Source organism: Molothrus aeneus, chromosome 1, assembly GCF_037042795.1.
Source record: "Molothrus aeneus isolate 106 chromosome 1, BPBGC_Maene_1.0, whole genome shotgun sequence".
Classification (NCBI taxonomy): Eukaryota; Metazoa; Chordata; class Aves; order Passeriformes; family Icteridae; genus Molothrus; species Molothrus aeneus.
The window spans coordinates 64,238,470-64,265,820 of NC_089646.1; the positions used below are offsets into that span (position 1 = coordinate 64,238,470).

At 46.8% G+C, this 27,351-nt stretch overlaps 1 protein-coding gene across 4 annotated transcripts in view; it reads right to left on the reverse strand.

The window, feature by feature from the left end:
* Positions 1-6,298: 6,298 nt before the first annotated feature.
* ATXN1 (ataxin 1) overlaps positions 6,299-27,351 on the reverse strand; it is a 215,886-nt gene continuing 194,833 nt past the window's right edge. For all 4 annotated transcript variants that reach the window (XM_066545207.1, XM_066545181.1, XM_066545198.1 and 1 more), the window contains 2 exons: positions 14,900-16,940; positions 6,299-7,444 (listed from right to left, as the gene is read on the reverse strand). In XM_066545207.1, coding sequence (XP_066401304.1) covers positions 6,914-7,444; positions 14,900-16,780 — 2,412 coding nt within the window. In that variant the 5' untranslated portion in view covers positions 16,781-16,940 and the 3' untranslated portion in view covers positions 6,299-6,913. The remainder of the gene's footprint in view (positions 7,445-14,899; positions 16,941-27,351) is intronic.

The following is a 27,351-nucleotide window of genomic DNA, read 5'->3' on the forward strand; positions in this document are numbered from 1 at the left end:
GTTTCTGCCCATCACCAGTCTCGTAGTACAGCAAGGACAGCTTCAACAAGTGACTCCGCTCGCTGCAAACAACACTTCCAATGCACACCTACTGCGTGGTCGAGGGAAAGGGCACAGGAGCTTTAACTGCTCAAAATAGAAACTAACAAAAAAGAAACAACCTTGGATGAAGCCTCCAAAAAATCCTCAGTGGAAGACTTGTGTCCTTTCAGCTAACAACAAGAAAAAACCTACGGAACCCTTAGAGACGGTTATTGTATAAATACTACCTGTTGGCTGAATGCACTTCACCGTGACACAACTGGGGCTGGTTTCTGAGTGCCCGGGGGTCACTTGCACAGGGCGAGCGTTCCGATCCCCTGTGCCCGTGGGAGCCAAAGATAGGGTCACCTCCGGGGAGGGGGATGGGAACAGCTGGAAACTTTGCCCTCTCCACCCTGCCACCAGCTCCCAGCTGCCCAGCTCAATCTTTGGACAGGAAAAGGGTCCTCTCTTCAGAAACTGCTTCAGGATCCTCTCCTTTTGGCTTCTGAAAAACATCAGTCTTGCCATTGGTCAAGACCGTCACTGGAACCGTGTGACCAGCTGCTCCTGGCGCTCTGGCAGCAGCGGTGGGAGAAAGGGGCAGTGACTGGGGCTGGAGGGCTGGGTCACCTCAGGTACCATTCTGCTGCTAGTGCTGGGCAAGGATACCTTGTTACAAGCACTTCTAGCTCAGGGTTGTACTCTTTGGATTTCATCTGGACCAGGAAGTGCTGAAAAAAAGTGGAACAGCATCCCCAGAGAGAGAAAAAAAATGGGACCAAAAGGCCTCAGGTGGAAACTACACAGGTTGTGCTCAGCTGGCAGCAGCTCTCAACCCAAGGGCTGCCAGCACCAGCAGGGTCCCCACACCTGGGCCAACCCAGGGCACGGCCAAGTCTCCCTCGGAACCAGCCTTGACCTCTGGGCTGCCAGGGGCTCCCTCAGCGCAGGCGGAAGAGACTTAAAGCCAAAATACAACTGGAGAGGGAGACTCTTATTTTGCACATTAGCCACCCTTCGAAGTGCCTGGTAGCTGCACTCAGGAATTGCTGCTCCAAGGTGTATTTTCAGCACAGGAATTAACAGCATGACTCCATTCCCCAGAAACGGGACCCATATAATATGAACAGAAAATTAAGCAGTTGTTCTTTAAGAGCCTTTTAAGTAATAATTCTTCCTGGCCAGAGCCAATACAAATCAGATCATCTAGACATGACATTTTCTATATACAAAAAACATGTAACTTTCAACCTTTCTCTGCTTTTGTATTTAAAAACTTTTTTTTTACAAACAAGGTATGAAACTCACTGTTCAAACAGAGCCATCTCTTTTTCAAACACTGAATGAATCATTCCAACATTCATTTTTCTTTTGTGCAATTTTTTAAAACATTACCTGTACTCCTCAATGTGAGTGCTTCAAAAAAAGTTTCTATTTTTAATAAGCTTCTCAAATTAGGTTTACATCAAAAAATATTCCCACAAGGTATAGTGCTACAAGAAAAGATCCTATCAGTAAAGGTAACACATCTGAAGCGAGGTCGTCTATGTAAAAGAAATTGAACTCTGGAGTAGAGGTGTGCAACGCGTTTGGAATTTCCCTATGGGCACAAAGCAAGGCTGTCCTCAGGACAGGGAATCAAGTGGACATGTAGGCATACACATAAAAAAAATGCACACATAACTTCTTTGTGTGCAAACAGACACTTCTGCCTGGGGGTGTGTGTGCACATATGCATATCTGCATCAACAAATTCTCATTTTGCTATGTATTACAGGATTTGGGAGAGTGGGAGGGTTGGAAAAACCAGAGAAAAGGAAATTACTGCCTCCACTCTGGTGGCATGTTCCCCTTGCTTTTCACATCAACACTGGCCAGAGCTCACAGTGGACTCTGCTGCTACCTGTGATGATGGGGAGGGAAGAAATGGAAACTGTACGAGTGCATATCTCATTCTGCCATTTGTCAAATTTCTGGGACAGCAGAAAGTGTTTCAATGGGCCAAATCCCCTCCACCTGCCCAAGGCTTCTGCCCTGGTCAACCCCAACAAAGGTCAGGATCCAGCCCTGATTGAACCATGCTTCAGTTCCACAAAGATTTATACATGTGCTTTACAGCAAGCCCCTGAGCAGCCTTTGCTGGCCAGCCCAGACCTCCCATGGACACACATATAAGCGTTTGCAGAACTGGGTCCCATGACATGCAGAGCATTGCACCAAGAGCCATTCTGAAACAACACTATTAGTGTTTAAAAAGATTGGGAATTCGCTCTCCTTGACACAGGCTTTTTTTTTTTTTTTAAGCAGTTGCAAGAATTAACAGAATTTCACCATTTCCTTTTTACTACTGGCAACACACTTTAAAGTAATATAAATCTCTGCAGAGAGTGTATTTTCATGATAACCAACAGCTACAGTTCATGCTGAGCCTGCTGCTTTTGTATTGCAATCTAAATGAGATCTACAAAGTTTAAACCATGAGATGCAGGAAATCCAAACTTGTCTGTAACATTGTTCATCCCTACTCCGGAGCAGTAAAAGTGCTGCTTCTGGTCACATCAGTGTACCACACATACACCAGCCCCATCCCTGAGTAAAAGGTGTGAAAGGTTTCTAAATGTTCCTTGATTTAAGGGAAACAAGAGTAGTGATGTCACTTCCCCATGCTGAGAAAATGACGAGAACGACAGGTGGGACGAAGCGACAGTGGGACAAAGGAATTAAAGGAATGAAAAAAGGAACATGTGTCCCTCCCCTCCTCCCGAGGTCTGCATCTTTGAGGGAAAGCAAGTCTAAGGGCAAGGTACAAAATGGTAAAATAGGTCAACAGCGACTCCAATTCGGGTCTTGACCAGAGGACTCGAGGTAAGTGACATCAAACTCAAATTCCCCATGATGTGGCCCAGACAAACTGAAACAATGCCTAAGTTAGACGCTATAAGGAACAGTCACTGTATATATAGAGATATATAGATAGATAGATAGATAGATAGACAGATAGATAGATAGATAGATAGACAGATAGACAGACAGACAAGTAGATTTTTTTTAAGAAATCCCTATAAAGAGGTTCTTGTTTTATTTTTCTTTGCCCTGACTAATTTCTTGGTGATTGTATGCATTTCGTTGTGAACTAAAGAGGCCTGCTACAAAAGGAAAGGAACAAACAGACAAAAAGAAACCGCTCTTAGTTACTATTGCAAAGCGGCCGCACGCAGAGCAGGGGCAGAGCCTCCTCCTTCGGCTTCACCTCAGCATCCCCGTGCTTGCAAGTGGTGTTTTGCACCTGCCCTGGGGATCCATGGCACTCCCAGGCCTGGGGCTGCACCACAAGGGATGCTCAGTGCCAGAGGGAAAGGCAAAGCCCTGCCTTGCAAAGGACTTGGCCCCGGTGGGAGCCAGCTCCTGTGTGCGTGTGCCCAGGCAGAAGGTGGCACTCGGCATATGGTGAGTGCCACCTTCTGCCTGGATGCCATGTAGACATGAATACATCTCTTTTTTTGATTTTTTTTTTTCTTCCTGGATCTCTTTAAACAACAGATACAAAATGGGTTCATGTTTTCCGGGGCAAGGAATCTTATACCCTTAATATGGTGTGGGTTTTTGGAGGGGGGAGGACAGGGAGGGACTTATTAAGGGGGGGGAGGGGGGGCAGGGAGAAAGGTAGAAAGAAAGAATTCAGAAGAGACAAAACCAGGGGAAATCAGAAGTGGGTATGAGATCTAGCTAACACCACACAGGTGAGTCTAAGTTGGCACGTAAGGTATTGCACATCCTACAAAAGCTAAAGCATGGAAGGGGACAATTGTTTGGAAAGAACCAGTTATTTCAGAATTCCTCAGTCTGAAATACAAGCACATAACTAATACATTCCTATTGCTCCAAATGTATTTTTTTATTATTATTTTTTTTTAGTGTTAGTTGAATAGATCCAGTCAGTTTAATAGCCCCTGCTTCCTTATTGACCACAAATGTGTATGCGTATGGTTTTACTTGAGATTTCTTTTTTTCTAAGTAGACGTGAAGTACAGAAATAGTGGTAAGACTGTGAACTAAAATCTGTAATTCTTTCTATTCCTTTACCATCAAAGCTTAAAAAAAAAACAGGAAACAAAACGAAACAATAAATTGCAAGTGCCCTGAGCAGAGTATATGGAAGATTAAGCAACTTCTCTGAGCAGAAATATTAACAAATAAGCACTAACTAAGCTGTGTGATTGTGAGAAGAAACCCACTCAGCTATTTGGTAGCCTGCCGAGAGGTTAATAAAATTCAAGGAAATTCAAAAAAAGTTTCAAGCTATTTTAAACATATTTCAACTTTTTGGTGCACCCCAGAATATGGTATAAAAACAATTAGGTCTGGTGTGAGCTAAATTTCAAGTAACAAGTAACAAGAGTCAAAGATGGGGTTTGGGGTTAACATTTCTTCTCTCAAAGAAAAGCACTGTATTTCAGGGGAGAGGGAAAACAAGACTTTAAATAAATTTGTTCACTTTAGGTTACTGTGTTTCTAATGACGGACTTTGATTTCCTGTTCTCCCTATGAGTACAGCTTCTTCAAAACTACCTGAAGGATGTGAACTCGCCAACCAAAAATGACGACATGAACGCTTGCTCACAGAGGGCCCGAGTGCAATCCCACTGCAATCCCACTGGGATCTTCCAAGAAGCAGCGACATGCTTTAGCACTCAGCCCCGACACACTTCGTGCTGCACCTCCCCGAGGCTCGTGCAGGAGGTTGGGTGCACAGCACCTCAGAGGATCCGGCCCTACCTGGGGAAAGAAAAGACTGAACGCGTGAATCCCCCCGCTCCTACTTGGTTTGTACCAAACTCCTGAAATGTCGCCTTTCCAATGGAAAATGATGCAATTAAAATAACAAATAATAATAATAATAATAAAAACAATAAAATAACAATAGGTTTGTTTTCAAAACAAACAAACACCTTGCTTACTTATAGAAATGGTTTTTTTTCTGGAAAACTCTCTCAGCAAGTCTGAAGAAAAATTCTCAGAGGTGTCCCGGTAGGACCTGGTTCTGTGTGGCCGATAAGGTAGAAAGACCAAAAATGAACTCTGAAAGGAACGTAACCCTATGAAATGGCCTAGAGCGTAGGCAGGTTAGTGAGTAATTGCTACATTTGTTTATGCTCTTTCAGACCCCCCCACCCCACAACATTATTAGGTAAAAACTGCAGGAATACCACACAAATGATAAACTCAAGATGTGCAAATTGCAAGATTCTTTAAAGTCCATCTTTTTCAAAAACACTGGACAATGATTTTTCCTCTTTCCTTTTTCCTTTCTCTTTTTTTTTTTTTTTATTATGTCAGCTCGCATATGCCTTTAACTCTTTCTCAAGCATTAAAGTTTAAAAAGTGCCTCCTATTAAGTAGTCCTTTGTGGACAATGACTGTCACATACTAGTTCAATAATTCACATTCATCCCTTTGAAACCACATTAAAACTTTCAGCATCTTGCCTGTGAGAAAACTTTACATAGTTGCATGTAGTTACAGTGTTGAAGAGATTTGTTTGTTTGTTGTTGTTGCTTTCCGAGCAGATTAAAGTGATATACAGTACGTACTGAGTGTTAGACCAGGATGCTCAGCAATAAAGTGTGAACAGCATTTTAAGTGCTTAAAGACATTCTAGGTTCATCTTCAACAGCGGATTCCTGTGTCACACACCGCAATTTGAAAAAAGTGGCACCGGTTGTCCATAACCAAGAACTAAAACCAGTACTAGAGTTAAAGACAAAGATTTGCAACCTAACTGCAAACGATGGATGCCTGTGATCTCAAAGGGGCAGTCTGCGTCTACCTCGTGGAAGCAAATGTCAATGGCGTAACCCGGTCGATTTGTCTAACACTGCACAGAAACAGGAGTGAGCCTGAGCCAGGCACATCCGCAGAGCCAGAGGCCTCCTCGCACACCCACGCACACCCAGGCACACCCACGCACACGTAAACACCCACCCACCCCCCTCCCTCAAGGGAAACCCTGTGGTCGAGACTCTGGACAGCCCCGCCGTCGCTGACTCTGGGCAATGGAACTGCACTAGCAAGCAGAAAGGAAATGTGGTGTGGCAGTTTGCTTTAGGAATAAAAATCAGTGCAGTCAGACCCCATGGGGGAAAAATATATATATACATATACACACACACAAATATATATACATATATATATATATATATATATATATACACACACACACACATATATATATATATATATATATATATATATATATGTATAGCAGAGCCTTGAGTAAGAGTTGGCTTGTTGTTGAAAACATCAGAGACTGTCTAATCCTTTTCAGTAACACACCCAAGGGTTGGTTGTTTCCTCAGCATCCACCTGGGGTGCGGAAACCTCATCACCGACCCGCCAGAGAGCAGCTGTCCTGCCCTGGGGGCTGGCATGCACCCACAACCACACACACACGCACACGCACCCCATGTTTGACACACACCTCTGCTACAGTTCCCTTCTCCTCACCTCCCCCCAAAAAAACTAGAACAGGAACCAGAACAACAAAACAAACACAAAGCGATGAAAAGAAAACAAAATCACAGCTGGACCCTGTCCTACACGAGGTGTTAGAAAACAGGAGCCATGACAACACATTCATTTCCACTAAGGGTGTGTGAAGCAGATACTGCCCCTTCTGTAGCTCTCGATAAACCTAGTCACTGACAAACACTTGTGGAAAAACATATGCACCAGTCTCCTGCATAATACCAGCTGCAACTATAACAACAAGGTTATAACATAAACCTAAAATAAGATGATAACATGTAAATACTGGGTTATTTAGTCTACAGTACAGTAATCTGGATAAAAATGACAAGGGATAGCCTAATTTCCTTTCCCCAAACAACTTTTACTTTCCTACATTGGATCGACCTTCAATGCAAATCTTAACCTCCTGAGGAATAAAAGAAGGCTTGGGAAGAGTCAAAGGTGGCTCCTCTTCTGATTTCTCTAGTTTTCGTGTTTCGGGGGCTGACCACCTCCTCTTCCTTGTTGCTGGGGGCTTGCTGGGTTCTGTTTTGGTGAGCAAAGGTGCTGCAGGCAATCCTATTTTGTCCGGAAACTTCAGTTCACCATTCTCAGCTAACATCTGTGCGCTTCCCTGATTAATCCCGTTTTCCTGCTCCGCATACCTGTGTCTACTTCCAGCTAGACTGTCATTCTTTGAATGCTTCAGTAAGATACTAGCTGAGTCCATGGGCTGGCCCTTTTTAATAGAGCCGTTCTTCAGGTTCTTGAGTGTGAGCGATATGCAGACGTCCCCCACTGAGAGTTTGGAGCATGGCAAATCAAAGAGCTGGTTGGTTCTTTCAGGGCAGCACGATGACCAGCCTTGTCCAAATACAAAAAAAGGGTATTCTACCAAGACTTCCACGCTGACCTGCAAAAAGAGATGGGACAACACAGGAAGACAGAGGGAGAGAGAGGGGAGAGCATGAGATCACTCCATGAGCCCTCACACATGTGCAGCGCTTGTCACAGGGGAGAGGGATAAAGCTGGAATTGCAAAGGCGATGTTCAGTTTCTGCAAAATCAGAATATTGGTCACCAGACTTCACGCCAGCCCTTGTCACCCAGCTCTTAATACTTTCTCTGAGCTCAGTATTTCATAGAACAAACTTCAGCAGGAATCAAGTGTTACCTTTATCCAGCCACTCAGACAGGCAAAAGAGTTCAAACAGCTGCAGTGTCAGCCAACTGTTTCCTACCATCCCCTTGTGGTACCTAGAACTGTAATTTAAATCTAAAGATCTTTTCCAACCAGAGGATGGCTCAAGAGAAGCTCTCAGTTCTGATATATGATTTCCTAAGTGATCACAGGAATGTCATCCTGACCTCTGTCCGAACAAGCACTCACTGAGCAGTGTGAAAGGGTGAAGGTACTCTGATTGCCAGGGGAAGGCCACGAGCACACACAAAGTTGTAGCCATTAAGAGCAGCAAGTGAGAGCCTGCCTTCCCTCAGCAGTCTGTTACCAGTCCAGTTTCTTCCCTTCTCACACCTGATCTTCCACTCTGCTGCAGAGTTTATCTCCTGCACTTCCTCAGGGAGGTGGTCATCTTTCCTCCTCCTGTGGTTCCCCTTTCCCTCTGCTTTACCCCATTTTAAAGACACATCTGGTTAGGAATCCTACCTAACCATCTTATGGGGAGCTGCCATGGCCAGAACAGACCAACAGCAGGTGCCTCCTGCTCCCTGACCTTGCAAATGCTGGGCCTTGAGGTCCCAGCATGATAAAAAACACCTGATAAAACCATGATAAAATACCCACTTATCTTTGCACGTGGTAGCAGTCCAGCACTCACTGCAGGCTCAAACACTTGATGTGGACTCATGTGATTCTCAACCCATGGGGCTGACACCCCCCCCTCCCCAGCCCACTACAAAGATAGCAGGAAATTCTGACTAATACTTCTTCAAAACTTGGCACGTGTTTTTAACTGCTGCCTGTCACATCAGTGAGGTCTGCGACTGTAAGAGGCTGGCTTGTGCTGGAGACAGATACCCACTGCTCTGCTCCCACAGGCCTCATGTCCTCTGGAGCTCTTCTCAGGCATGAGGGCACAATCCCACTCTGATGGTGTAACCTTAATTTGGTAGGGGCAAAAGGGTAGGAGATCACCTGAATACATGTGCTCACCTCATTTCTGAGCCATTCAGCAGCCACAGACTGCACCAGCTGCCTGGAGAGTCTTCCCTCTCCAGGGGCACAGACTCACTTAAAAGGAAGATCACAGCAGGCTTGTGAAACCACCTCTCACCCCTGGAACGAGTAATTCTGTCACACCCAGCATGGCTTTGCACCATTAAAAATGCATTTTGACACAGAAGCAGTTTGAGATGCACACTGCACTCCAGAGTTCCAATACATCTGTTTATAATGTTAAGTGTGAGCCTTGGGATGGAGTTGCACGGTCTGTCTCACAGAAGAGGCTGGGCTCTATGGAAGCACAGCCCCCAGCAGCCCTGCCCCATCCCTGCTAGCAGCGCCACCCCCACAGCTGCTCTCCCTGCAAGCAGGGCCCCTGGTAGTGCCCTTCACACCCCACCAGCTCCACAGCCCTTTTGGGCAAGAAGACTTGCTCAGGAATGTCTGACAGCTCAGAGATAGATGCTCCAGAAGCAGGAAACCAATGATTCCCACCAGATGTTGACAGTGTCTCTGACTATATGCATGCCATGCACTAGCAGCCATAAACTGCTGTTTATGGAGGGTTGATTCTGTTGGAAAAACCTAATTGAGTCTATAAATATATGCTATGCACTTCTGCAACTAGGCCAGTGGATAACACTACATCCATTATCCTGCCACTCCACCTGCCCAACACAGTAAGCCACTGTACAAGGAATTTCAAAAGGAGCAGTTTAGAAGTGTAAGATACTACATCAATTTTTGTCATGCTAAACCTTTTTCCAATCAGAACTATTTGCCAACAGTCAAACTACACACACTGCAGTAGTGGAAAGGGACCTGACCTGAGCCCTGGTTTAAGCTCTGAACTATGGAGAAACTGGGGTGAGGTAACCATGAAAGTCCCAGCCCTTCATGTCACTGGATAAAAACACTCCAGCACGAGGATTTGCAGAAATATTTCCCCAGAGCTTGGGATCCTATTCTACACATATGCATCTCAGTTTATCTGGAGTCTAATCAGGAGAAGTAATGAGTATCCAGAATCTCCCATGGACTTACATGGAAGCTGCTGTCTGCACAAGAACTGTAGGCTGTCTCCAAGCATGGATCATCTGGTGGACACAGCTTTCTCCTTTATATTGCTTTTTCTCACATCTTTCTTTCTTCCTGCTTGCCTGCTGCATTTTTTTTCTTTCCTTTTCTACTTTTCCATCCCTGTCAGAAGCTATTTGTATCTGTGAGAATCATACTTGGTTGTGTGCATCATCCTCACCAACACACAAGCTCCTTGTGATGTCAACACATTTCCACCACACATTATGCTTTTTTTTTTTTAAATGTAGTATCCAAAACACTTGCCTGAAGGGTTGATCACTGAAACACATACCAGAATTGGCGGTGGTGATCATGAATAATACCAAAGATGGTGGAATGCTAGAATCCCCACAATCTGGTCACACTGTGCATGTACCACTTTTGATTTGAAATTGGGAAGTTCCCTCATGGATTATCAAGCCCTGTTTTAGCTGTCTGCTTCTGGATTCAGCTAAGGAGGGATTTGAGGCAACCATCCTCTAAAAACAAGTTTAAGAACTTTGTAGTGTGAAAGTTCAGTAAAAACACCCTCACAAATTTTTTTCTGATCACTGCATTAAAAGACAAACCCCCTTATTTCAAAAGCTTCCCTCCACCCCCCCAGTATTTTGCTACAATTATTATAGGACAGAAGGAAATTTGGAACTTTCCTACCTACTACTAAGAGGATAAAGTAAGAAACAAACATGTTGGCTCCTCTCAAAGCATACTGAGGCTCCATTGCAAGCTATATTTATATTTCTATTTGTTAACACTGACTAGTGAAAGCAGCCGAAACTCTTCAGTGAAGCCACTGAAAACTGAAACTTTCTATAACTCTTTGTAATTTTTATTTCTCAGCCAAACTCAGTAGGCAAGACAGGCTTAAGACAGCTTAAGAAATCCCAGCTGGAGCAGGAATACTTATACTAGGGGCTGGAAGATCTGATGCCCAGGAAACACCCTTCCTATCATTGAGAAACACAACTTTAGTTTTGGGCCTCGCTGCTGCAACCAAAATAACAAGCACGAAAGCAAAAGGTGCCTAATGAAAGTGGTTCATGTGAACAATATTTTACTAAATGTAAACATGCATTTTCCAATTAAGTGTTTTTCTCCATAATGCTATTAAAATGTGATGAAACTAGGAATGGCAGGTTGGAAACAAAGAGAAGGAAGCAGTTCTGGAAACAATGTGCAATTAAGCAGCAGAGCTCTCCACGGAAGGCCTTGCTTTGGGTGCTGAAAGGCTCCTCGGGCTCAAAAAACAACTGGGTGGATTCACAGAATAGAAGCTCTCCTTCTCACAGAGAGAAGCCTCTGCAGTGCCCTGCTCCCACACAACCTCCCCTAGTCAGAAACTTCAGGACTTCTACTGTTCTCCCTGCACTCCGATGCCCTCACAAGAGTGGATTTCCTGTGAGAGATTTCTGGGGCTGTAGGCAGCACCTCATGCCATGGAACCACTCTCCAGAACATGCTCTGCCTGGGCATCCCCCAGGGCTGCATCTACCCCAGTTCAGTCCCCTGTTCTATGGCAGAGGCAGGCAGGGCTGGAACGTCAGGGGCTGCCTGCTGCTCCCTGCAGTCACGCAATGCCGTCATTTCCCAAGAGAAGCCGCCTCTCGTCCAGCAGACCACAGGCTGCCGCCTTCATCACATGAGCTCTGTCATCTGCTGCACTCCCAGAGCTCAGGAACGTGAGGACAGACCACAGCCACCCATCACTTGCAGACAAAAGGACTTACTGTCCTGTGACCAGAGGACACAGAGATCACATGAGGGGAAGGCTGGCAGAGATCTCCATCTGCAGTGGTGAACTGAGTCAACATCTCTTTCTGTGTCTGTTATGGTGACAAGGATAATGAAAAGGGGAGCTCAAAGAAAAAGTAACCATTTGTGTGTGCATTGAAAGATGTAAGGGGAAAACTGAACTAGATGATGGTCTAAAATCATATGCACTAAACTAAACTAGTTAGAGCTAATAACTGCATACTCTAATGGGACTTTCCCATCTCTAGTGGTGTTGATTCCAGTTTGGTTTTGCTGGGGTTTTTTTTTTAAAAAAAGGGAAATTAAGAACTGCATGCTCATCTTTTCCATTTAATCTATACTTTAGAAATTATTAGGAACTGAAGTGTAGCATTTCAGAGAACTCATTTTGCATAGCCTGTGTGCTTTGACCTCAACATCAAGGGAGGTGAATTACTGGCTTCTGTATTCTCCTGGCAGCAAAAGGATAGACAGGTGATGAAATTCTATAACACATAATTAGAATTATATAATTCTATACATAATCATGGTGAAATTCTTATTACAAAAATAATATATGGTATTCCAAAGAGATGTAGATCCATGGGTCTTGTCTTCTAGGCACCTTGAATGCACAGGAGCAGCAGCTGGACTTTATGTTCTGGCCCAGTTGATGCTTACTTGACTTGTTAATCCAGAGCTGGGATGCTGTGAAATGGAAACCTAGCATCCCTCCAGGGGTAAAGACAGTTAGTTCATTTATTTCAGTTACTAAGGCCTTCAGGTGTGTTGATTTTCCTCTAGGTTTCCATACCTGGAAGAGGGATGGATTTTCTAGGTGACTGGAGGACTGGAAAAGCAGGGAAGATGACCCCTTTCTGCCTAGGTGCTGTGCTGGGGAGGGCCACCTGTGGGCTGGCAGTGACACTACACAAGAGTAGCTGCCCTGTTTACATGACAGTGGTATATGCTCAGCTGAAAATAACCTCCTACCTCTGTCCTTCAACTGGTGAGAAAATTAGCTAGTGTTTGGACAGAGCTTGAAAATACAGATTCATCAATATTATAATGACTTCCCAGCGATCCCTGGGAGAAGTAAGTAAGTGAGCCAAAGCTAATGATAACAACCCTATTTCTGTATGGCACGCACTTACAAGTTACACTCCCTTGGTAATACCACTCGAAAAGCTCTCTCCCTGCAGAAGCACGTATGCAAGTGAAAGTCAATTGTAATGAAATACTTTGTGAAGCTGCACTACACACACAGCTCTATCCCCCTGCACTCCAGAGTCAAGAGCTCTATTTCAGCACGGCAGCACCACAGTGCTAGTGCTCAGAGTGGCTTGACAAAATACTGCTCTTTCAGAGAGAAGACTAAGCCTCTTCATACAGGCCATCTTCTAAGGAGTAATGACTGCTGCACACCTGAAAATAAGGCTGAATACTTCCAGAGCACCACGGCAGGCCAAGGGTGAGGTCAGAGACTTCAAGCATGTAGAAATGCACCCGCTCTCTCTCTCTCTCTCCCCGCTCCCCAAAGCAAAGGAAAACCAGCAGTAGTCCCTGCTAGGCAGGGACACAGCTGATCTGGGAAGAGACCCAAGTCCTGGAATCTGCAGGAAACCTAAATTAAACTCTCATTTCTAATCATATCTCTACGTGACTTGCCGTCCATTCTGGAAGCATCCCTGGTGGGAAACACAGCTGGGGAGTATTTCGGCTGCGATGATGTCAGCCTGCTCCCGATAGGCTTCTCTGTAAGGTGACACTCTGCTGGGTGAGACCCGTGTGCCAGGCCCTGGATTTGTAGAGCCTCGGACTTGCTCCCTTTCTGCCAGAGGATGGCACTCCACCCCCTGCAAAAGAGCAGCTCTTCCCAGGACCGCAGTCCATTGCCTGCCTTGACAGGGCTGTGACGGAAACATGACACAAACGCTATCTGCTCATTTGTACCCCTTCTTCTGTGCAGACACCGATGGCCTGGCTGCAGGCAGAGAAATGTGTGCAAGATGAAAATTGCAGAGTGGAGATTGCTAGTTTTGAAATCTCATTATTCAAGGCACCGTGGCAAATGATAGTAACTGGTCTTTATCCAAGGACAGTTCCTCTAACCTGAGATGCACCAAAATACAGTTAAGCAGTGGGGAAAAAAATCGAGTCTCTATACTGGAAGCATGAGAGGCTTGACTTCAATCAGCTGTGCAGATGCAGGCACATGCATGAACAAACCCACACAGGGAATCTGCCTGTTTGACTTGAGAAGGAGGACATGCCACATGTAGTGATTTATCGTGTGTGTACACCTGGGGAAGGACAGGCCACAGGCTGCTGAGACTGTAAGACATTTTCTGTGTGATCTGCTCCTCAGTACCATCACTGTTTGCTTTTCTCCTCCAAACCATCAGCCTGAGGTGTGTTACTACCTGTGTCCGTGCCCAGTTCCTCTCATTCTCCTTCTCTCTCATTCTGCTTCGCCAGTGCTGAGGCTGCAGCATCAAAGGTGCAGATGGTGGAGTTCACAGCACTCACACCAAAACAAAAAGATTTGCAGCAGGATTATCTAAACTGAGTACCTCCAGGAAGCCAAATGCTACACAGTACATCTGAACTTTTCAGCATCAACCAACAGAATCTGAATTGCTCAGAAAATGGATCAAAAGCATCAGGACAACACTTTCAAATCAATATCCACTTGTTCTCAACCTAAAAACACCTCTGGAAAGTTACAGGTATTCGTCCTGCTTTGGAAACAGAGAAGCAGAGGTCAGAAGCACAGCCTGCCCAGACACCTAGATAGTTTTTCCTTCCAAATTGCATTTGACCACAGAGTTTACATGAGCCATGCAATGTTAAAACCACCTTCAAGCAAAGCTTCAGAAAAACTCTGTAGTGCATTTCAGTAACTTATGTGCATGAGAATTATTACCAGGCAGCTCCAAGTTTTTAAGCCATGGAAATTCACTGCCTTGTGCCCAACCTATCTCTTTAGGGTCAGTTTTGATCTGATTCTATCATGACCCTTCTGGTGTGAATTGTAAAAATCACCTATCAAAATGAAAAATGTAACCTTTCATACTCCTTATGTTATCTGGTATTTTAATCAAAACCCATGAAAATCACATAAGTCTTCCTGTGAGTTCCCCAGCTATAAAAGAGACCCATTTGATATCCAAGAGTCTACATCTATCACCAGTGTGACCTGATGGCTCCTCCCAGCACAGTGAGTGGGATGATTTTTGGTCTACAGTTTGAACCACAGATGGATGAAGAACCAAGCCCAAGTAGATCTAAAGCGAGTGAGCTGTGGTGTGGCCTGGGGGGCCAGAGCATGCACCTCAGTCCAACCCCCCCCAGCCCATCACGCAATGCCATTACCTGTGCTCGATGCTCCCCCACGGCAAACTGTATGACAGCGATGCCTGGGCTATGGCTGTCTTCGATCCTCTCCACAGTGCTGGAGTCTATTTTCAGGTCATTGCTGATTTCCGCGCTCTGAATGAAGTCTTCTGTTTTCAAGTCCTCCACTTTCTTCAGCTCCCCGTTGGCCAGCTGGATGATCGACCCCTTCATGAAGTAAGGGGGCAGCGTGGGGGGCGCGGCGGCAGGGGAGGCGATGGACTGCACCACGGGCAGGTGGATCTGCGCCTGCACCATGGTGGCCTGGTAGGCAGGCTGGGTGGTGAGGGGCTCCGCGCTGAAGTTCTCGCTCTTGGGGACGGCGGTGGTGACGAACGTGTGAGGCACTGCTGCAAACTGAGGAGACGACGTGACGATCGCGGGCGTGACTCCCGATGGCTCGACGTCCGCGCTGCCAACTGGAATCAGCAGGGACTGTGTGCCCGGGATCACCAGGTGCTGCGGCAGGCTGCCGGGGTAGCCGATGGCTTGCTGCTGGCCGCTCAGGTAGCCGATCACCGGCGGCTGGGTGCCGGTGTAGAAAGCTGTCGCCGGCAGCCCCACAGGGAGCTGCTCGGAGGCGCTGTGGGTGGTCTGAATGACGGTGTGAGGGGACAGCGTGGCCACCGCCTTCACCCCCTCATGGCCCAGAGCCTGCTGCGGAGACAAGGCATAGGACCGGTGGGTTGGCTTTCCTAAGTGCAAACTTCCCTTGTCGTTGAGGGCTGAAGGAGAGGTCTCACGGTTGGCAGCCTGCTGCACCTCCATGTCTGCCGTGGGCGTGCTGCTGTTGGGGACCACCATGACAGAGGCTCGGACACCTGAGGAATCCCGCACGCCGTACTCGGCGGGGCTCGAGTGGACCACCACGTGCCTGGTCTCATAGTGATGGGGAGCTGGTTTATTGCCTGCTTTGACTAGACCCATGTCGGCAGAAGGCGAAATGCCGTACCTCCGGCTCTTCTCTATCTCGCCGTTCAGTACCTCCTTGGCCTGCATCGCCTGCAGCCGGCTGCTCTCAGGTTTCTTGGGGGCATCCCTGGTGACAAAGTGGCCCCCCGAGTCAGTGTACTGCACCACCACTTGGGAGGAAGGGCCAAGGGTGAGGGTGTGCGGGATCACTGTCTGATGTGGGTGCAGGGGGACTGGGATGGTTGGAGGAGAGACATTTCTGACAGTGCTCTGGGAAGAGCTGGAAATGTGGACGTACTGGTTCTGCTGGGTGGGCGGAGGAGACCCAGCAGCGATCAGTCCAGGCGTCCTGACCAGGTGCGGCTCAACTTTGTGCCCCTGCTGGCTTAAGCCGCTCATGCTGGCCAGCAAAGTGGAATAAGCCTCCAGCTGGGAGCGCTGGGATGGAGTGGTTGCAACGGCGGTGGCCGCCGCCACGGCGCCGGTCGCAGAATTGGCCGTTGGGGAGATCAGCTGCGAGGGGATGAATCCGGTGTACGATCCACTGTACTGGGGCCCGACAAACTGGAAGGTGTGCTGCAGGTGAGTGTACTGCACAGGGGAAACGGGGGTCCCTGACTGGGAGAGGGCAGGTGAGTACACCGTGGGAAGAGTGGTAGAGGCCGGAACGGACCTGGGTGCGCTCGGCGGGGAATAGTCCATCCCTGCAGACAGTGACTTGTGCAAACCCTGCTGCAAGCCTGCCTCCACCGAGGAGGTGCCCCCGGGCCGGTGCCGGCCCCCCAGGCAGCCCTGGCCACTGGGTGTGCTGGGGAGCCATGCCAGGTTATCTGCACGGTGGTTTTCGTTTGGCAGGACCGGCTTCACCTCTGAAGGCAGGCTGGTGGCAGGGATTTCTCGCTTCTTAGGTGGCAGGCATTCATTGCTCCGCTCTTGGCTGGATTTCATCTTTCGCCGTCCCCCCTCCACTGTGCTTGCTTCACTGTCTGGCTGGCTCTGATTTCAGTCTGATAAATGGAAAGTCACATTTGATTTCTGCAGGGGATCCAGTGACTTCATGAGGAATCATCTCCCTGTGAACACGATCCTCCGACAGCTCCTCTGGATTCTGCAACAAAAGGGTGGGCAAGGGAGACCGAAGTCATATTGTCAGCAATGAGAAATGAAAACAAATAAGCAGACCCCCTAAATCAGCAAATAGGAAAAAGACCTCTGGGAAAAAAAAAATAAAAATGGTCAGGCATTGCCACTCTCACATCAAGGAGCAGTTGACAGCTAGCTATGCTGTAAATAGCAGAAAAATCCTGGGCATGTCTGCTAATGCATCAGGAAAACATTAAAAAATTTAGGCATATCAGAAACAACCTGGCCATAACTTGGCACAGTTAGCAACAGTTATTTATTTCCCAAGGCCTATTGTCCTTCCTCTACGAAAACCCTCCATGTCTCTACGGAGCCTGCTTTGTTCTTTCAGCTTCTTCTTCCCCTGCAATGACAACACTGCCTTCACCCTAACGTGCCCTAAAACAACATGGGCACACAGCAGGGAGCCCTGAGGAACAGGCACACACAAAATATTGTTAGCAACAAGCCACGGTGAGTGGTGCAGAGGGAAGGTGGTGTGTCACTCCTAAACCCCTGAAACCCAGAGACACCGGCAGGACGACTTCACGTGACACTTGCAGGGCTGTGGAGGCAGCAGCTGCCTCCTGTCCCCACTCCACACCACAGCTCATTACAGGGACACGTGTGCTTCATCTCTCAGTCTGGCAATGAAGCTCAGCCACGCAAGCTATTTACAGCAGCAGCCCAGAGCCAGGGATGGATCTGAGCCAGGTTTTTGATGTCTGGTGGGGTTTTTTTGACCCAGTGCTTTGAACTCCCTCTGCTACCGATGCCTCACATTCAGGTGTCCAGGCAGGACTCTGCTGGGAGTAACTCCCTGCCACATGCAGGTAGGCCAGAGCCAGGTGCTGGCACCATATCCATCTCTGTCAGGATCCAACCCCACTGTTTCTTAGCCCCTGCTGCACCACAGAGGCTGTTGGTACCACACTCATGGCCACAGCCACAGGTCCATGAGTTTGACTCAGGTGTCCTCAGCCTTGGGGACACCTGCCCAGAACTGCTCAGAAAATTGTGTTTGAGTTTCCTGATCCAAATCATGAGCCCCCACCACTGTAAAAACTCGCAGTTTCATATTGGGCTGATTTTGCTGTTGGAGAAAGTAAGTTGCTTTCTCTGCATTACCGATTTCATCCAAAGGCAACAAAGTCTTCCTAACTCTTCTATTACCTGCTAAAGAAAATATTGTAACTGTAATATGTTTCACATTTACTCTCTTCCTGAAACCTTGCCTTGCCTAATCAACCTTCATGAAGAGTGAAACTTTTCCTCAGCCCCTGTCCAGCCACCACCTGTCATCTGCATTTCTGGCTGTTTTGAAAGTTGTTCAAGAATGGGTGATGAGAAGCCATGCACCTCACATGAGTGGCAGCTCAACAAGAAAAGCATGCATTACATGTAAGAAGAATAGAGAGAAAGAATTAAGAATGGATGTAAAAGAAGATGAAAATAGGATACAGCCCACTTTAAAGGGAATGCTGAGCAGCAGTAATGATACTTATCTTATGGCAAGTAATATTCCTTTGGGGGATTTCTTTCCCTGCTACCTCACTTCTAATGAACAATAAGCCTGATGTTTATATGTGTATGAAGTACTTTGAAGACACACTAGACTCAGATTAAACCTATCTTTAAAAGCACTCTTTATGTTTATGGTCCTCCAAGCTGCTGTAAGCCTGCAGGAAAAGTCCAAACCTTCTAATCGTTTGATACAATCAGTCTTAAGTTAATTACTCCATTCTTTAAATATTGATAAACAGTAATGAAACACCAACAGCTAGAGCTGGAGAAGGAGGGTAAAGCACTGTTTCAGGGTAGATTCCCTGGCTTTGAGGAGATAGGGAGGATGAAAGAACTCAGAGCAGCTTCAGATGTGCAAGGGCCGGTGACACCCAGGCACTATCCTGACCTGCCCTGGTCTGTCAGTGCCATCACCTCGGCACCGCGGCTGCGGCGACGAGGGCAGCCAGGAGACAGGGCCCTGCTTGATCAGCACAGACCTTCCCCCCTCCTAGCAGTTGCTCAGCGTGTCTTGGCAACAGCTAAAATTATTATATTACACATGACTTACAGATTTTTCTTTTTAAGTTTGACTAAAAATAAAACTGCCGAGCTCACATTTGCGCAGTCATCCTTGGTTAACTTTAGCTCTCTGTAGCCTTCTGCCCCAGGCAGTCAGCTTGGGTAGGTAAGTCAGCAGATCCTGGCCCAGGCAGCTGCCCAAGGGGGACATCCTCAGAATGGGGTGCTCATCCTGCTCCCCCTGCCACGGGGAGCTTGTGCTGGGCTTGCATCATCCTCCAATCTCTTCTGGAACATGAGCTGCCAATCCAGAATTTAAATACGCTCCCACAGGGAAAAGCTGGGAGCAGTGGCAGAGGGCTGGCTTCTCTGCCTGCAACAGAGCAGAGAGCTTGTACATGGGACTGAATAGGGACAGGCTCTTTTGCTGTGATGGGTAAGCCAGGCTCCCCAAAACCAGTGATTCCAAAAGTTCGAGGCATCTGGGTTCAGCTTCTCTGCATTGAAAGTAGTACTATGAAGCTCTATGAAATGGGGTGAAGTTTCATTATGCAGGAGCTGAAGCAAAGATTTTATTCTGCTAAATAACATTGAACCACTGAGGTTTGGGTAGCCTCCAATGTCAAAACTAACATCCTTCAAAAATACCAAGTACTAACTCTTTTGGGTTGTGCATTTTGGTTTTTTGGGTGTAAATTCTTCGGATGGCCGACTTCATCTTTACCGGTAACAAAAGGACTGCCCAAAATCTCCTGGAGAACACAGGAGGAACGAATAAATTTAATGGAGACAAGGGATGAGGCAGCCATAGAGCAGTGAATACTGTCCCACTTTTTCAAGCCCAGGCACTTCACAGTGAGACTTTGAGCTCTTAACAGACACAGGACTGCATTTGCAAAAAATGGAAATATGCAGCATAAAACAGCCTACTTCTACTTCAAGATCTAAAAGTCAAACAGTAACTTTTCAGCATTATTCACGTTCCAGCAACAGTAAAGATAAGGAAAGGGAGACAACCCAAACAAGAGTGTCTCAAAGGCAAGAGGTACAAGACCTGGTTAAGCAGTTTTTTGCTGGCTGTCCTAGAAAGATGAACGCCTGCCTTCTGTGGTGTGCCGCAGGGTTTGTTATTTGCATGCTTTTTTTTTTTTTGATTCAAGGCGTTTTTCTGACTCTGGAGCTTTCCTTAACTTTAGAGCTGTCAATCATGATTTGTAGATATGCAAATGAGCAGGAAACACCAGGTGATTTTTTGCTCCTGTTTGTGTCACAAGTGTGTGCGTGCATGCAGGCATGTGTAATTATGGCTGGGAAGGTAAAAGGGACAAAGAGATCAGGGAGAGCAGCTGGACTTCGGTATCTCTGGCAGTGAGTACACATGGAACATTGCTAAACTGTCTGGACAGCCAGTGTCCGCTGGCAGTCTGCCCACACTCAAATTCCTGGAAAGGCTTAAGGCAGAAAAATAATCACTTGGAGGAGTCACCATCTGGGCTTGCTCTGGTCCCAGAGGGATTGCTCACTGGAGCTCGGGATGTGCATTTTCATGCAAAACTCCAGGATCTCTTTGCAAGGCACTTTAAATCTCACTGTGTTTCCCAAAACAACATTTTTCTACTTATTTAATCTAATAAATTTAAAACACAGGAGAGGATATTGGGTTATAGCTTCAGATGCTGACCTCCTTTATTTATCTGGAGTTCACTGCAGCAAAGGTAAAACCAGCAATGCAAGCATCCAAAAACAGCAACACGCTGTGTGCCACCAGCCAGGACTGAGCCTTGGAGTGCAGAGAAGTTGGGGCCAGAACCACAAAACACAGCAGCACCTGGCTATGCAAAATGGTGGGACTTTCACTGCCTTGAGAAATCAAGCACTTTCTCTGTCCCATGGTGCAGCTAACATCCTTTTTTGGGTCTCTAAACCTCCTTCAAAAATCTGGTCCCTCCATCCTCCTCTGGTCCCCGACCTTTCTGCAGTTGCCAGCAAGCTCACACCATCATGTGCCAGCAGGAGGAAGGACTCTGGTGCAAGAAGCAAACACCCAAGGGAGGGCAGTCGTCAGCTTCCAACTTCAGGGGTATTCAATTAAGCCAGTCACTTATTGTCAAAAGGCTCCTTTGATCACAAATCCTAAAAACAGAGTACTATGACCTTTCAACTTGCACTTTCCAGCTCCAGGTATGACCGGCAAACTCTCACATTTATCCGTGAGATACAGCTAGTGCACATTTATGCACTAGAAAAACTGTGTCTCTCCTCCATCAGACACTATTGCCCTGCCTGGTACGCAGATGTTAATGCAACATCGCAGAGTCGAGCCAGATACGCGGCTCTTTATGTCTGGGGTGTTACCGGGCAGATGCAGCAGCGCAGCCCGATGCTCCCGCCTCAAACCACCCGCCTGTCCTATCACGAGTGAGTAATTTCAGCAGCGCTGGAAAGGAGTGTGAAGGGGAGGCACTTCGTCCCACCTCTCCCCTCCCCTCCAAGGAGGCTGGCATCTTGCAGGATCGGATTCAGAGAGACGAAAAGCCAGACACGCTGCAGAGGGCTCCGCAGCTGCATTGTGCCTCTCAGATCCGTACGCCAGCTTTCTCCCCCCGCCCCGCTGTACAGCCTGCCCGCTGCCAGCTACATATTCATGGTTGTAGCTGCTACAGATTCCATCAGCCCTGCCATGTGCAGCTCAGCACAGGCCAACAATAGCTGTAGGAGTTTATTGTCCAACCCGACCAATTTCACAGCTCCCTGGCAGAATTCCCGGGAGAGCCAACTGCAGAGATCCATTAATAAGGAGCATGAAAACCTCTAATAAAATTTGAAATTCTTCTCCCAAAATGAAAGGATTCTTGATCAACACTGCATCCACAAGACAGACTGTCCAGAGCAGTGTTAGTTCTTATTATGCTTCTGGGAATCTGCCACAGCAAATTGCTACAGGTTTCAGCACAGTGAGCAGCAGTTCTGCACGTCCTTCCTCTCCCCAGGCACATCAGACAGACTCCACACAAGACAAAAAGCAAGTGATATCAGCAAACCTCAGGGAGCACATCACCAGATGTGAGCTTCCCAAAGACTCAACATTCCCATGAATTTAATGGAGGTATGTAGGTACCAGAGTTGAGAGAGGAAGGTTGAGGAGGAAAAAACAATGTAAGACATATTCTCAAAAGGATGGACAGATGATGGAGTTCCAGGACAGCCATTCACAAGCACAGGTCATACAAACTGATTATTAGAAAGCTACTCCACTGGTTAACTGTCTGTTTTTCCTACTTGCCCTGAATTCTGAGGATGAGAGATGTGCATGTCCTAAGTAGGGCACTTGCCTCCTGAGCTACTATGGTTAGACTGTGCTTAGTTAATAACACATTGTTATTATGCCTGATAGGTGCTGGTGAACTGCACAGGAACATGATGCTAAAATTATCTTTGGTTTTAGTTAAGCTAACTGCTGAATGAAGAGTTGGAATTAACTTTCAGAAGTTTGCAGGATTCTGCCATCAGATCATCTGGGTGCCATCCCTTCATTCTGTAGCAGGAGAGATGCCCTTTTTTCAGCATCTGTAGAAGTCGCTCCATGCTCTGGGTGTGCAGCAGACCTTCCTGTCATTTCTGTGCACACACACAGCAGTGCAGCTACACGTAAGCCTTGCAGGACTGTGAGTACTGTGGGGGATTTAAATGGATTCACAGCTGCCTACATCCTTAGTTTATACATAAAAAAGCTTTCAGCAAAGGTGATCCCTCCCCTTCCAGCATGCTTTGCAGAGAAGTGGTACAAGAGCACACAGTACAAGATGCCAGGGAGGCTGGAAGCAAGGAAGCATTTCCTCCAGGAGCCACAAGCTCTCCCCATGTCAGGGCTGACACTGGAGGGCTGTGTTGGCCATCCTGCAACCCTCCCAGCCCACCCCACAGCAGGACCCTCGCTCCCTGGCACAGAAATCCCCCCCTTGCTATGCCAGACCTGGGCTCTCAGATGTCAGGCCCAGCTTCTTGCTTCTGAAACACACAATACTAGGTCACATATAAAAGATTTATTAAAATTATAAAGGTGAAGGGTAATAATAATAATAATAATAATAATAATAATAATACTACCTCTTTTAACTTGCCCCTCTACTGTGTGAGGCTTTCTTTCAGGCTTAAGGTCTCTAGCCTTTCCCTGCAGCCCACAAGATCAGAAACTTATTAGTTTGGCTCAAAGTGGAATTTCCCTTCTCATCATTTGACACCAGGAAACAGAATTTTGTGAAATAGCATCAGATATCCACAGATAAAAATGTATGAGCTGACAGTGCTGATTACAGTGAAGTTTTTCTGAGGGTGAAATGCTGGATTCCACAGTGTTCTGCCTCTATGGGGGAAAGGAAAGGGTGTAACTGCTAAGTGAGGGTCTGAGCCTGGAGCAAAGCCATTTGAGTGTGCACAGCTTGATGCGCAGCTTTCTCTCTCAGCTGCACAACAGAAAGTGCACCTCAGCTGACCCTACGAGAAGCAGCTCCATCTGCAGCCACAAAGGAAGGTTGTGGGGCTGCTCAGGCCTGGGGTCTCAGCTCAGGCTGACTGCCAGCTGCATAGTCCCACATGGCTGGAGCTCACTCCAGCAGCTTGATGATTTACCACCATGCCGCACTGAAGCCTTTGCAGTCTGACAGAGGCCTGCCAAACCCCTCCAAAGTCCTGCTCCCCAGCCTTAGAGTCAGCTGTGCCAAGACATGAAGACCACCAACCCAAGACACTCAGGAAGTCAGCATTCCACAGCACACATACCCAGAGTCTGTGGTGACAGCATGGAAGCCATGGAGCAAACTCACATAAATTAAAGTGCTCTTTCAACCCCGCCAACACCAGGACAGGAAGGGGGATCCCACCTTTGCAACTCCACAAGTGGTCAGTGCAGCATCCAGTCTTTTATCTCCTGTCTTGCAGCAACTGCTGCCAGAGCAGGACATCTGACAGTGCTCAGTGACACCCTCTACTCTCACACCCATCCCCTAGAGGCACTTCTGCAGCTTATATGAGTGAATAGAGTTCATTTATAAACAAGTCTAATACAGAAATTACTTTGTTGATGTTTTTCATTTATCTAAAATGTGCCTACAATGTGGCTACAATGGGAGCTGCCTACACAATTTTCCATTGAAAATTTCACGAGTGACTCTAAACGTAGCAACACCCACTCGCCACTCATTTTAAACTTGTGACAGAAACTGTCATGCCTGTATGAACACATTTGTACTGCAGATATGTCACACAGGTCTCCTTCCATGTGTCTGAAAATGCTTGCTAACATTCTCTCCATCTTCTGCAAAACAAATTAAGAGAGATGCCTGGCTTTGCTGCCAGGAGACTTGAATAAGACCCCCACGAAAAATTACAGAAACCGGGGGCGTTTCACCCCTTTGAAGATCCAGCCAGGAACACCAGCAAGCAGCAGCCAACTCAGAGCAGCCATTTTACAGATAAGCCCAGGCGCTCACGGGGAGGAGTGTGCCTTTAAGCCTGGCTGATAAGGGGACAGTGTGAGAGCACGGCTTTAGGGGAAGATTTGGAAAGGTCATCTGTCTGCTCAGTGCTTTTCCTTGGAAGTCTTCCCTGCAGACTGCTTCTCTGGTAGATTCTACGTGCCAGCAAATTAGACTATAATTAGTCCATCTGTAAAGTGTGAAACATGAACTGATGTTAAATTCCCCTTGAAATGGATTCCAACACCTTGCCTTCACTCAGACTTCATTCAGCAAAGCTTGAACTTGAAGCCATTTTGCACCAGCCCTTGCTCACTGCCTCAGTGCACTCTTGGTGCCCTCCCAAATCAAGATGACTGACCATCACTACTGAACAAACAGAAAAGCCAGCAGCTCGTGCTGGTCTCAAGGCACATAGCACGTACCTCAGTACTGCAGATAGAGAAGGAGTTAAACATCCCCCTCAGACACCCTTTTTTCCTCTCTTTATTTTTTTTCTTCTTCATGCCCGTCAGCTACATTTAGGTATGGCCTGCAGCAATCCCCACTCATCCTGCACAGACCCTTACGCTGACCATCTCAGCACTGACATCTCAGGCAGTGTCATAGGGGTCAGTGAATGCAGGAATACACACGAGCAAGAAAGCCAGATCAACTCTTCTGCACCTACTCTCTCTCTGAAATGCCTCCCCAGGCCTTGTAGCCCACAAAACCAAGTGACTAGTTGTTCTCCCTGACTCAGTGAGTAGGGAGCTTCCCTCCTGCTTAATGGGGAGCAAGCAGATAAAATGGGCACAGAGCCCAAATCCATCACCAGTGTCACTTGACTGAGGCCAGCATGGCAAGGCTGAGATCACCCCAACTGTTCTGATTAGGCAACACAGAAAACAATCAAAAGAAAATGAAATAATGCAGGATTATACAAACATAGCAGGTTCCACAGTCACAAGCTTCAGCTGCAATTAAAAAACCCACCAGTTCCAACTAAGAATGCAAATCATCATCGTTGCTCTCAAGCAGGGAACATTGACAAATGAAGGCGGTGTGCTAACAGGCAGTGCCAGTACTCTTAATTTAAGTATGTGAGAAACAAAGGTATGTGCCATCCGGGGCTGCCAGAAAGAACTTGCCTTAAACAACAATCAAAAAGAACTCTGAGGACTTTAAAAAATTGCTTTTTTTTAACAAAAAAACAGATACAAGAAAACCTTTTGCTCTATTTTTCCCAGCCAGATGAAGAAAGAACAAGAAAACAAAAAAATCACACAGCTCCCATCAAGGTTATTTATATACAAGTTTTGAACTCAGGAACTAAAAAAATTCCTGCATTGAACCTGTGGGTCCAGTGAATCACGGCTTGGAACCCTGAATGGATCTTTTGTAAGAGTCACTGAGCCACGAGCATGCTTTCTCACCGCTGCGATCACTGCTGTGAAAGCACCTTACCCATGTGCCCCTGGAAATCCACGGCGCAAGACAAGTGACTCCCGGCACCAGTGAAATGGACAAGAGGATGACTAGCTACCTGCAGCTGGGTTCAATCCCAGAGCCGAGTAATTATTGCAGCCCTCTCCTGTGGCTCATATGGAGCGCAGCATGGAGCTATAAAGCGTTATGCAAGTCTAATGTGCTGCCAGATCTCTTCGAGCAGGCAGCAGCCAAGCCGCTCCCTCCCACCATTGGCTCAGCTTCATTAACTTAATCAGGTATTCATTCATTCATTCACTCACTCATTCAAAAAAAAAAAAATTACTCTAAAGCTGGCAAATAGCCAGTGCCATGCATGCATGGAGCATGCTCACAACAGCCACTGGGGCTGGAAGAAGAAGGATAATCTAACATTCCTCAAGCTCTGAACAGGGCTTTAGCTTTGCACGCAGCTCAGGCACAAGCACATCGTTGCCACAGCCTCCCCAAGAGCACAGAGGGCTTGGGAGCTGTGCTGAGGTCAGATGCTGGCGCTGGAGACCGCGGAATCGAGAGCAGCCCCGTAAGTCATTGCAGCCAGCAGGAAGCTGGGTAGAGAACTTCCCCAGAGCAATGACTAATTAAGCAATGTGATTATTTAGGGGGGATAAAAAAGGAATTGTGGCAGGATCGACACAACTCATTTTGCTGCAAGGCTGCTCCCCCCCCATGTTCTGCACTTACCACATACATTGCACAGCTTAGTCCAGACAGAAGGGACTAAAGCAGAACAGAAATGGGGTTAAAAAAACCAACCCCCCCCAAAAAAAAACAGAAAAAAGAAGGGAAGCATCACTCAGCTAATGTTAAAAGCAATTGGTAATGGAAGTCTGTTTGATCCCCATATTTATAAATGTAAGACTTCCTACAGGCATGCAGGACTCAAACATTGAATACAGCCCCCTTCATTGTACAGTTCTTGCACTTATTTTTCTTACTCTTTGCATGTAAGTCTGCAAAGAATGTTATTACTTCCCTCTAGCTGTCATCAGAATGACTTTAACTGCATTTTTTTTTCCAGCACACTACAAGAAAGCTGCTTCATAAATATTGCAAAAAGAAGGCCTTGAGAGTCAGCTCTGACTTTACTGTGAAGAGCTTCACACAAGGAGCCAGGCTGGACACTAAGGAAAGGGGAAAGGTGTTACATTTCCCTCAGTGGAAGCTGAGCAACAGCATGGAAGCAGTGAGCATCTCTCCCCCCTTACCTCATTCTGCCCTGTGCAAAAAAAATACCAGATGGCAGACTACTCTGAGCAAGTCCATAAAAGTAATTTGGAAATATAAAGCACTTTGGACTTTTTCAAAATAGTGTTTATGGTTACATAATGAAAACAATATATCCTGCTGCAAATCTTCAGCCACAGATCTGGCTGACACGGCTCAAGAGCATCTACACTCCCCGCCTTCCCCCAGTGATGCAAATCAGGT